Source organism: Ailuropoda melanoleuca, chromosome 20 (genome assembly GCF_002007445.2).
Source record: "Ailuropoda melanoleuca isolate Jingjing chromosome 20, ASM200744v2, whole genome shotgun sequence".
In the NCBI taxonomy this organism is placed as follows: Eukaryota; Metazoa; Chordata; class Mammalia; order Carnivora; family Ursidae; genus Ailuropoda; species Ailuropoda melanoleuca.
In genome coordinates, this window is record NC_048237.1 from 22,595,071 (window position 1) to 22,608,171 (window position 13,101).

The window sequence follows — 13,101 nt, forward strand, 5'->3', positions numbered from 1 at the left end:
ATGGCTGTCTAGGAGGTCAAACAGCAAATATCTTGTCTGCATGGGCTTACGCAGCAGCTCCGGTCCTTTCTTCTTCAGAAGCGGCTTTTGTTGTCTTGCCTGTAATTTGCACATTTAGACTCTGTAGTTTGTTTATAAAATAGTTTTACACAAACCACTCTTAGCAGTGCAAGCTTCTGAGTTGAAAATTATTCAGGCTTGTTTCATTGAAGGCACTTGGTTTCCATGGCAATTTATAAAAGATGGTGGTTTGGTTTCTTCATTGGAACAGATGACTTAGTTTGGGTGTTCAAGTGGCCGCAAGCAAACTCCGATAAGCCTGTGTAATATGTAAGCCCAGGTTTCCCATCCTGGATAGTAATGCATGCAAAAAGAGACAGCATACAGTTATCTAGCTTAGCCATGGGAGGAAAACAAATAAAACAATAAAGGTGGGATGGGGACAGGTGGGGAGGAGCATGAATGTTTTAAATAATTCTGAGTTCGGATTATTGTCAAGGAAGGGTAACAACCAAAGGTAAAAAGGCCTACATTTATTTAATTCTCTACGTAAAACCTTCTTGAAAGGAAAATAAATGCCAGCTCTTCACGTACCCTGTTTACAGTGAGGTTTTTGTTGGCAGGCCATTAGGTTTCCATGGTAACAAGCAAACTATTCATTTGAAACAAAACCAGCCATGACTTTGTGCTTTGACAAGGATTTCTATAGCTTTTTTTTTTTTTTTTTCCAGAGTTCAACCAGATGACCAGATGACGCTGTAATCTTTTTAGCCACAAAAGCACCTGAAGGTCTCTTCTCTACTCAGGTCAAGATTATCTTTTATATGTAGTTTGGAATAAGTTATACTTCCATGATGTCTTTTTATCCCCAGTGCTTTAAAAAATTCGTTTTTATTATTTTATTTTTGAGTCAGTAGTCAGTGGAGGAATCTTTGGTAGTTTGTTTTTTCAATGTCCATTTACAAAGACTCTTTCTTCACGCCAGTGCCTGGTGAATCTTTTATAGCCTCTGCCAGGGTAAGGTCACCTTCGAGGACTTAAGATAGAGATGAGGACGATGACCGGAAAAAGCCACAGATGTACTAAAATTCCAACAGCACCATCAACAGAATCTAAAGACAAAGAAAATAAATGCCAAGAAACAAGCAAAAAAAGAGAATAAATATTCTGTGTAGCTACCAGTGCAACTTTGGTGAACTAACAAAACAATAGTAGTATATGGAAAACATTTTTGGAAAATACTTTTTTTGTTTTACTTATCAATCTATTTTCAAGACATGTGAAAAGGAAAAGAAATGTGTGGTTAGAAATTTGATAAAATAAAAATATTTTAAGTTGATATGATATACTATGAGAACTTGTCCAGAAGGTATTTGTGTGAGTTTGTGGCTGAGCTCAGCCTCAGAGTTCTACTAGCCACGTGGAAGTATGCACACATAGAAAATTCTTGAAAATCCTAAGAGGTCAATTTTTTTTTCCCCCAAATCTTCCAGAAATGATTAAGATTAAAGCCTGAGAGAAAAACTACCTTTTTATGAAAACTAGGGATTGGTATGGGTAGAAAAAATCAGCTACCATAAACAGATTATATGTGCTTAGATCAGTCTAATATCTATACACTGAATAAATAATTCTATCTTCAGTGTGAGTTTTAGAAACATTATGAAGTCCATCTTGACTACAAGATCTGTTCTACCATTCTGCCTTAAGATTCCTACCATAATTGGTGTTCCAAGTGACACCTTTTAGAATGTATGCCTTGCCCAGGAGGGCTAATGTGGGCAAGCTCGATAATTCATTCACCTGGCTTAAGTTACAAAATGGCTCTCACCTAGGACAGAGCTGGGTTTTGAAGACAACAGACAACCTCAGATTTTGGTAGCGTGGCCACAGTACCATTTACTGCCTGAGGAGGGTTGGGAACCTGAGCCATTAGGAAGAGCCTTTTGGCCGCCAAGCTGGTTTGTACTTAGAAATTAACATTAATTTAATATTCACCAAACCCTGTTTGTCAAAATGAGCTTCGTAAATGCTAGTTAAATAGATATAGATGTAACAGAAATACTTTCGCATACCAAAGAGAATATTTTTTTTACAGGGTTGTTTCTTCTAATTACAGAGGCTAAATAAAAATATCTCCAATAAGTACAGATGTATCTTACTGAAAACAGCCACACATTTCTCTGACTTTAGAAACCTGATTTTGAAAGTGCTGTATTACATAACAAAGTCCTTTGGGGTTTTCATCTTCATTTCACTGTTGATATCTTACCACTTCTGTTTTCTCCATGGGGGAGAATGTTCTCTCTTGCTTTCCTCATTTGGCAAGTTTAATTCAATTTTTTGAATTTAATTTGTTATAGTTTTCAGTGATTAAATTATCTAAATGTCAGATTTCTATGTAAGATGGTAACTACCTTCAGTTACTAGAATGTTACTGTGACTGATTTATATTATGAAATTCAAAAGAAATCCCACTGTCCTCCTCCAAGGAGAATGCATGCTTTTCTGGGCATTTGACAAACCTACTTCATTTGGATCCTGCTACTGGTTTTTTAAAGCAAATTAGCCAGATACAGGGAGAAATTTTTACTAAATTTGTGACTTGAAATGCTTAGTGTAGTGACAAGAAGGTGAAAACTATGAGCAAAGTGGCTCATTTTTATACAAAATCTTCATTTTTGTCTTTTTACAATGCTTAAAAATGGAGTCAGTTTAGTGCATGTGAACAATCACTGGGTAGTTGAAGAAATTTAACTTTCAACATCTGAACTAATATAATTTCTCACTAAATATACTCAATCAACAAAGACTCTGATTTGTTCTAGACTTAACAAAATGGATATTCATATACATACCAAATAATTTATGAGTTATTTGTGTAAATTTAGCTTGATCAGTAACCTTGTATATAACCACAAAATTAAAGATTCCAGATGTGCCTACGAAAATACTTCAAGTGGAGGGATTTTTAAAAGACATGATTTTAGTTTTCTCGACTTCACATGGATAATAGGGAGATGAAGATTTTAAGAAGAGCTCAACACATAGATCTGATGTTTTTTGCATTTTTTATAATTTTTAATTTATATCTCTTATTCAAAACATTTTTGTGGTGACGAAATAAAATTTGAAGATATCATTAAACTATAATATTCAAGCCAGAGTAAAAAATGAAACCAAATTACTAAACAAGATTGTGGTGCACATAGATGAGTTATACCAGAATACCAGAAAAAAAAAATGGGCTGATTTATTACTTATTGTATATAGTTAGTCTCTTCACAATAGTGAATCTGTTAAAATGGCTGGCAAAAGTTAGATAGAAAATAAATTCCTAAATGGAGAGAGGGGGATAAAAACAGCTATGGCTGTATAAAGGTATGGTGAGTATACAGATCAGCCAAATATTTTAATAAAAGTAAAAACAAATCCTCTGAAATTAATAGTATAAATTAAATACTTTTTAAAATCTTAATTAAAAATCAAAATGTGCTTGCCTTACACAGACCTAAACCAAAATTATTTTGTCTTCTCTTAGGTCAAATATGCATGCCATCAAATTTAATACTTTGTTTCAAAAACATCTTCAAAATTTTAGGGTCTCATGTATAAGGAATTTCTAAATTTACAAAATAAATGTAAATGAGTTTTAAGAATTAGGCCATTTTAATTTAATAGTTATTATGTTACTTTAACATCATATCAAACCAATCCAAGAATAGACACTTACTCTTAGTCGTTAGGTCTTGTTTTGCACATTCTCCTTCTGCAATTGATACATCATCAATGGCAATGTCACCTTCTATGCCAGGACCTCGAATACCTTCAAAAATGAGCTACAAATATGAATGAAACACACCTAAATGTAGATCTTTGGTTTGTAGATGGATTCTTATTGAGAAATTGAGAAGCCAAACCTAAAATTGATAGCAATTCTGACACTTACTATCAACGGTCTTCAAAATTGTTACTTACAAAAAACATAAATATTCTTAACAAAACCAGTAACAAGATCTTCCTTGCTTATATTAGTTTTTCACATCAAAAGCTCTGTGTTGATTTTAAAACAAAACTAAACTTAACTGAATAATACAGTAAGAGCTACTAATACTACAAACCCTCGCACTTTTTGTTTTCAGGGGTAAGGAAAAATTCTTATTTGAACAGTACTTCTCTGAAATAGATGCCCTCCAGTTTTGTCCAAACATATAACAGTGGTTTTCTAGAAATATTTTCTGGAATGAATCAGTTCTGGGATCTTTACAACAGTATTATGTTTACGGAAGCCCAGAATGAGGGATTACCATCTCTATGAAATTTGTTTACTCTCTTGCAAAAATGTGAATAAGTTTCTCATATTCCCATACATTATGATATACCTCTGTGATTTCACTTTTGATTTCACTATTTTTAAAAACCTTAAGATATTTATGGGTTTACTTATGTTGAGCGTTTAATGGCAGACCTTTGGATTTCAACAGTGATTAACACTGAGGTTTAATACATGAAAGTTGAAAGAACAGATGAATGAAATCAGTCTCCTTTTATTACTAAATTCTGAATACAATGACTATATAAGGACAATTAGCAAATTTTTATTCTTTCATTTTTACAGAAATAAGACTTTTAAAATTTTCTCTATAACCCCACAATTATTCCTTGCTTCTAACAAAACCATTTATTCCTTTTGATATGAAAAGGCAACCTATGCATTTAGTGATTATATTCACAAACATTTCTACATGCCAAAATGAAATATCTAGTTTGGTCTTTCCAAGGAAAAAATAGCTTAATGAAGAGGTGTTTCAACATTGAGCTAATATGTGCATTTTTATACAATTTATCTAGCCTTATTTCATTGCAACAAATTAGAGGGAAAGTCGATTTTTATCAATGCCAAAATTTTTGGTTTTCTTTTTTGTCTTTGAAAGTATCTTGATATGGTTCATTAAATACAAGTTTGTGGTGATTTTCAGAAAACTTACGCTATCTTTGAGAAGTTGATCTATTGTTCTCTGATATACTGTCATAATTTTATCAATTGAAATCTCTAAGAGGTAAGCAGAAGCATTAGTTATCAACTTTTGTCCTGAGTCCCCTTTCCCTGCTTGAATATAGTCCATGTGAGTAAGAATAATTTTCATTATTTGATAGGAGAAAAAGGTTTGGAGAAATTTTTATTATTATATTTAACTTGTGTAGAAAGTGCTTCCTGCTTATTTATGAATAGATAAATAAGTTAATAAAGATTGTTCAGAGCTATTTCTTCGAAAAGCGTCCAAAATGTCATGTATCACTGAAGCCAAAACAAAATGGCAGACCATTTAAAATATGATATAGAACCAAGTTAGTAGTATACGGATTCTCAGCCCTCAGACAGAATCAGCAATGAAACGTTACTCTGGCTGCCTGGAAATAATGACTTGCATTTGACTGAGGGTGGTGTTTTGAAAGTTATCTGAAAAGTGGCTAAAAAATCCTCAGAGGACTCTTTAAATCACAAGGTCCTCAAAGTAAGAATTAAAAAAAAAAAAAAACAAATCAATGGTATAAAAATCCAAGAGCACTAAAGTCAGGAAAGGGGAAGTCATTTTAATGACTGGAATATTCTATGTTATGGATATCACATCATTTATTTAACCAGTGCCCTACTGATACTGTTAGACATTAAAATTATTTTCAGCTATTCTGAACAAGGCTGAGATGAATCCATTTTATTTTTTATTATTTTTAAGTAGGCTTCATGCCCAGCGGGGAGTCCAACATGGGGCTCAAACTCAGGACCCTGAGATCAAGGCCTGAGCTGAGATCAAGAGTCAGACATTTACCCGACTGAGCCACCCAGGTGTCCAAGGTGAATGCATTTTAAAACACTGATATACACACTTTTTAAGAACACACGACTCTTTAAAGTCATCATAAATTGCCCCTATCAGCACTACTGCCTTTTTCCTAACCGTGGGTTTTTAAGTCATTGGGTATTTTTTCTTGTTTTGATATGTGCTGCTTACCTGGTCGAGAGAATCAATGTTAGAGTAAATCAATGGTTATTCCCACCCCCTTCTTAGTTTCAGTCATGTGATGCTGAGTCTTCTCTCCTGAAGATAACAACACGAAGGGAGTGTTATCTTGGAGAAAGTCAGAACTCACAGATTCGTGCTGATGTGAGTCTTATTCCATAAAATCCAACATGCTCCACTTTGGCCCCATGGCTGATACTTAATTGAGTAAAAGTGGAGTGCTGTCATCGCCATTCTTTCTTTTTTGCAGGTATTATAAAGGATCAAATGGAATAAAGTATAGATTTCTGCCTCCCAGTCAGGTTTTAATTCTGGACTGAAGCAGGAATAGGAATGTATTAGGAAAATTTGGTTTGGTAAAGAGGAAACCTCGGTCACCAAGAGTTTTAATTTTAAAAGATGGTGTGGGAAGGGAAAGGTTGTAAGCCTTGCTTGTAGAATGCACTAAGGGGTCTGCAGTGCAGCCACGCAAAGAATGGGACTGCGTTCCTTTGTGTGGAAAGTGAGGTGTTGGTGAGAAGACTGATAAGGGTAGATTCTCTGCACCTGCTCACACTTGGCATTCAAACAGATGAAGCTGATAACCTTTTCATTGGGAAGAATGTTGGAGAAACAGGCTTAGCGTACATGGATTTTCCATCTGAGGAATGTAAGGGTCAATAGGTGATAAAATTATCCATCCAATTATTTTTTTCTTATTTAAAGCACACAATTATTTTTCACTTAGCAAGTTCTAGTCACCTGGAGGAAGGTGTCAATATAAAAAAGATGGGACTATTTTAAAAATGAAAACTGGAATGTATAAATCTTCAAGATCATTTCTCAACTTTTCGAAGCTGCTTGCCCCAGAATGATGCTGCCATTGCTCGAAGCGCTACAAAATTTCTTTCAGTGACTTTGAAGTGTTAATCACTCCTACTTTCCCCATTAACTTCCTTTATCCTCCCCTTTCTTCTGCCTCCCTGGGCAGGTGTGACCTAGGCTTGTGCTTAAACACAAGGTTGGACCTGGGTGGGGGCTAAAGACAGAGTCCTGAAGCAGAGAGGTTGTGGAGGATGATGCCACACTTCCTTTGTGGTAGGACTGAGAGGAAGTGCTGGAGAACCTTCCGTGGTAAGTGTCAGAGTAGACTGACTGATGCAATTTAATGGATGTGCTGCCTCCCTGCGACATGTTGACTCTAAGTGTGTAGCTAGTGGAGCAACAAAAATAAAAATCAACGAAAGTCGAATTTTCATGTATCCAGAGGACTGCTTAAATCAGAACAATGTCTTATATGAATGCTTCATCCCTTGTTGATCCTGAATGAGTTGTGTTACGGTAATAACTGTTGGCTGATTTGTAAGTCTATTATTTACATTTATCTGTACAACTGTGGATGATACAGTTTGTCACTGAGTAAAGCAACTGAATTACTTTCTGCATAAGCATAGCAGGTGTTCTCTATATTGTGTGTGGAAATAAATCAGAGATTTAAAGTAGCTACTGGTAGGATAATAAAAATAATTTCTGACAATTAGTCTCTTGGGACAGTTATATAATTAGTGTTTTTAATATATATTTTTAATTTTGTGATGATAGGGAGTCCAATCCAACAGGCCAGGGAAATACCGTAGTCCTCCTCAGGGTCCTATCTGAACAGGAAGAAAAGGATCCTGTGTAGGATGTCTGTTTCCTTTTAATTTCCATAGCAGTTTTGCTCTTAAGAAGCAGTTTTTTTTAACTCCTACTGACTCGCACAAAGAGATATTTATTGCATTGCTCTTTTTATGTTCTGAACTCCAACTATTATCTTTGAGTTATTATAACAAAATTTTATAGATTCTAATACTCTTCTAAGTGGCTTGTAGACTAAGACCTAGAGGGATACTTTTTCCTTTATAGTTTTTGATTGTGACGTAAATAATAGAAATAAAATGCATACATATTCCATTTAAGCAAGGTACCTTGGCCAAACTTTCAAGTGTTCGTAAAAATAAATCCTTGGTGACAAACATCTTTTTCTCAGTCATAAAAAAGAGAAACTATAACAGTTCATTATGATGTCTCAGCTTGGTACATTATGATGTATCTCAGCTTATCAGACCATAGCTGTAGTCTGTATGCATGAAAAAAAATCTGTATTTTATTCATTTAGAAAACAAATGCTCTCTAGTTTAATAGGTTAAATTTTGTCTTATTTTTATGAAGTACCATCATGATTCTGATTACTATTACATTAGAGGGATAAAACTATGTCCCTTTCCTCTTCAGTACCTTTTTTTTTTTTTTAAGATTTTATTTATTTATGTGACAGAGAGAGACAGCCAGCGAGAGAGGGAACACAAGCGGGGAAGTGGGAGAGGAAGAAGCAGGCTCCCAGCGGAGGAGCCCGATGTGGGACTCGATCCCAGAACGCCGGGATCACACCCTGAGCCCAAGGCAGGAGCTTAATAGCTGCACTACCCAGGCGCCCCTCCTCTTCAGTACTTCTGAAATGCATCTGGTTTAATTGCCATGAAGAAGAAATTAATAGCATCTAGATACCTGGGGAGAAAATGTTAAAGTTTAGGTTTCCTAAAAGGGGACTCAATTTATGCAAAATCTGTTATTTACACACAATCACACTGATATTATTTAAAATGGTTTCCCTTAACTGAAATGACAAGTTTTAAAATTTTATGTTTTCACAGTGTGTGTATGCAATTCAGCAAACTTAATACGCAGGAAATACAGCATGATCAGAAAATTAACTTTTGGTGGGTATATTTAAATGGGAAGTTAATAAAATGTATGTGGACTTGTGTTATTACAAGGACACTACAAAAAATTAGTTTAATCCATTGATTGACAATTTCTTACACACATTATAGTGCTTTAAAGCTTTAGGTATATATGTCAGTATAGAGATAGAGATATAGATGATGCTATTAAAACCTGTGTTCCAATATAATTTTTCAGTAAGGAAGGAAGAGCTCCATGCAACACTAATGAGTAAAAGTAGGTGGGGGGAGTCAAAGAATGCAATGGACCTCTGATGGTGTGACTTCAATGATAATGATGCTTTCTGCAAATGTTCACAGCATATTTTCTTCAAGACAAGAGCTATATCCTGATTATTACTGCTAAGGCAAGCACAAAGTCTAAGAATGCAGTTTGAAAACAGACAGAGTACATCACTCGGAAAAAACTCGGGATACACATAAAGTTGAAAACAGCTATTAACATTGGAAAACGTTTTCAATGTTACTTTAGGAGCCACTGCCATGCCTGTATAATGGCCCTGGAATTTGGCTTAGAATGCCAGATACATATCTACACGATCATGTGATATCTAGTAAGGAGGACAATATATTCCTGATTATTATTAGTAGTAGGGAGATAAGCAGGAGGGAAGCATGATGGAATAAGAGAACTAAAATCTCTTTCCAATCCCTATTTAATGTTAAGGATTTACGTGATTTAAGATACACCATCAAAATCACTTTGAAATCTTTACATGAGGACATGAGTGTAGACGATTTTCAGAATTCCTTTCACCTACAACAAAACTAAATACTGCATTTTATGGGGCGCCTGGGTGGCACAGCGGTTAAGCGTCTGCCTTCGGCTCAGGGAGTGATCCCAGCGTTCTGGGATCGAGCCCCACATCAGGCTCCTCTGCTATGAGCCTGCTTCTTCCTCTCCCACTCCCCCTGCTTGTGTTCCCTCTCTCTCTGGCTGTCTCTATCTCTGTCAAATAAATAAATAAAATCTTAAAAAAAAAAAAAATACTGTATTTTATGTCTCAGAATATCTCTATATTTTTCCCCTGGAAAGCATTTGGGATATGCTACAAAAAGAAATAAAGCGGGCCCCTGGGTGGCTCAGCTGTTGAAGCATCTGCCTTGGGCTCAGGTCATGATCTCAGGGTCTTGGGATTCAGCCCAGCATCTGGCTCCCTGCTCAGCGGGGAGTCCATTTCTCCCTCTCCCTCTGCCCATGACACATGCTCTCTCTCGCAGTCTCTCTCAAATAAATAGATAAATCTTAAAAAAAAAAAAAAGCATTAAAGAGGATGGTTAAACATTTCTCTTGGCGTAAGATGTAAATTATAAGTAACATTTTAAGATAACACTGTATCAGTTTTACTTTTTTGGAAATTTTGCTGTAATCCTTCCAAATCCCACAAAATATATTTTCATCACAAGCTCGGTAGATGCTAAATTAATTCTTGACAAAGAGCCCCAAAAGGAATTTCAGTAGGATAAAACTTCTGTTTACCCTGAGAAGTACTACACAATTTTATTTTCAGCTAAGCAAACTAACTGGACACACTCAAACAAAGGACTTTGCAAGTGGTTGTTCTAAAGGGTTTATAAATCAAAATAATTTAAATGCATGCAACTCCAAACAAATAAAACAACCTAAGTGTCAGTACAGCAGAGGCTCAAAATCACTTGTATCTCATTTAAAATTCCAAGAGGTAGGAGATATCCTTTCCACTTGAATTAAAGACATTCTACAATGCCACAAAGCTACATTTGAGTAATATTAAAACTTCGCAGAACTTAATTTATATGCTAATATATTCTGTACAGTTTTTACTGTGCTTTCCTGGTAGCATCACATACCAAAGCAAGTATTTTTGAAAAGCTCGACAGTTTACAAATGATTTTTGAGTAAAAAATGCTTTGTCAAAAAAACGTTCAGAACAACAAAAAACTCAAAACCAAAACAAAAGGCAAAATATGGGGTAGGCTGATGTAGTTGTGTTTCATGTTCCCTTCAAAAATCAAGACTTATGAAATAACAGAAGGTCTTTAGCCAACAGACCTAGAAATATGTCAAAGAATAAAAGAACATAGAAATCCAAGATAAAAATATGATTTTATTTATCTTATTTTTGACTGATTTAAATAGCTTAGCAATGCTTCATTAAAAACTGCTACTCTTTAAAAAATAAAAGAGACCCAAAACACAGCTCTGCTATGCTTCGATTTGTTTCCAGCCAAGACAGATTGAACAGGAGTCAGCTCTATCGTCCCATCCGAAACAACCAAATAACTGGACAAAATATATGAAAACAATAAACATCAGGTAATGAAGATGTTTACTTATACGGAACGAACAGACTATGGTGCAAACAGGAGAAAGATAGAGCCTGGTAGAAAATCTCGGTTGAGGAGATGGAATGGAGGAGAGTCTAAGGACTCCAAGGCAGCTAGAGCGTGCAGGGTAGAACACAAGCAAGGACAGAGCTGCAGAGATCTGCAGAGAGTCTCCCTCGAGTATTGAGCGACGTATTGATCAGGACATGAATGTACAGTAGTTACTGCACAAGAATTGGGAAAGAACCAGAGAGATGCCCTGCAGGTAACAGTACCCAGCTCACACAAGACTTGGAAAACCTCATAATTCATGGGGCATTGGACAGAGTACTCAGAAGACTCTTGCCTTGGTAGTGAGAAATACTATATGAAACACTGTTTCAGTCTCTCCTAACAAATCTTAAAAGCAAGACCAAAACATCATCAAACTGTCTCCAAATAACTACATCCCAAACAAGTTCAAGAATATTTATAGATATATAAAAATAACCAACAAATTTTGTATTTTGCAAAACCGTAAGAATTTTAGCTGTCAAAGTAAAATTCCAAACGTGTGACATCCAGTCAGATTGCCAGACATGCAGAGAAGCAGAAAAAATGACTTGTAATGGGGAGAAAAAAAATCAGTCAAAACCAAGCAAGAACTGACACAGTGATATTAGCATTAGCAGACAGTGACATTAAAACACCTATTGTAACTGGGTTTCATATATTCTAAACATTAACTGGAGATGTGGAAAATATTTTTTCAAAGACTCAAGTTGAACTTACAGAGATGAAATTACAGTGGTTGAGATACAAAATACACTGAATGTGACTGCAGGCAGATTAGACATTGCAAAAGAAATGGCTAGTGAATATGAAGACAGACTAGAAACTATACAAAATGAAACACAAATAAAAATAAATAAAAAACACTTAAAAAGCATCAATCAGCTGTGTAACACCTTGTGTATATATTTATATATATGCACATAAATAAGGAGTCTTATATACATACATAAGGTGCTGGACTGGAGTCTTCAAAGGAGAGGAGGAGGAACTAAAATATTTGAAGAAATATTTGCCAGATAATGTTTAAATTTTATAGAAACTATAAACTCATAGATCCAAGATCAATGAACCACAAGCACATGAAAAACAAAGAAAATGGCATAAAAGCATGTCACAGTTAAATTGCTCAAAACCACTGATAAAGAGAAAATCTTAAAAGCAACCAGTCACATTAGATAGAGAATGATGAATATGAGTTTCAGCAGATTTATTCTTAGAAACAATGCAAACAAAAGGACAGCAGAACATCTTTAAAGTTCCAAAAGGAAAAACTGGACTACTACACTCAGAGGAAATATCTTTCAAAAAATGAAGGTGAAATAGACTTTTTCAGAAGTACAAAAGGTGAAAAGAATTCATGTTTAGCAGACCCACACTACAATAAATGTTAAAAGAAGTCCTTCAGGCAAAATAAAACTGATACCAGATGGAAATACGCATCTACAAAAAGGAACAAAGAGCATGAGAAATTATTACTTTGAGCACCAACTATGCAAACCCAGTCTGATTTCTCAGTTGGAATGAGGGGAAGATTATAGTGAAGAGAGTTCTCCAAGGTTTGGACTATTGTGAAAAAGCTTTATTCATTTAAACACCATTAAACACCTGCTTTAAACATTCTTATAAATCTCTTTTGTAAATTTAATATGTAAGTCTCTGAGGCTACAGAAAATTTGTTGTCATTTGTAACTGTAAAAATGTTCTCCTCTGAATTTACACTGACCACATCTTTCCTGGTAACAAAAGACTAATTCACATCCTGAAATCCCTTCTTCAAATCAACACTTTTGGTAACAAGACACAATGGAGTAAGATGGGCCAAATCACAAAGAAAAGCAATTCCTTTCTATAAGATTGCAATCTCAAACTTGGAGCTGACCCTCTGCCTCTCATTTCTTTCCTCTGTGAAACCTCCTCATTGCTTATATCCAGGGGGAAATTCCCTTCTGGATTCT

General features: G+C 35.2%; 1 protein-coding gene across 1 annotated transcript in view; it reads right to left on the reverse strand.

Moving 5' to 3' along the window:
- Nucleotides 1-710: 710 nt before the first annotated feature.
- The window catches only part of MDGA2 (MAM domain containing glycosylphosphatidylinositol anchor 2), a 760,567-nt gene continuing 748,176 nt past the window's right edge, over nt 711-13,101 (reverse strand). The window contains exons 16-17 of the mRNA XM_034648539.1: nt 3,734-3,839; nt 711-1,112 (exon numbers count right to left, since the gene is read on the reverse strand). Of these exons, the coding sequence (XP_034504430.1) occupies nt 1,024-1,112; nt 3,734-3,839 (195 nt within the window). The 3' untranslated portion in view covers nt 711-1,023. The remainder of the gene's footprint in view (nt 1,113-3,733; nt 3,840-13,101) is intronic.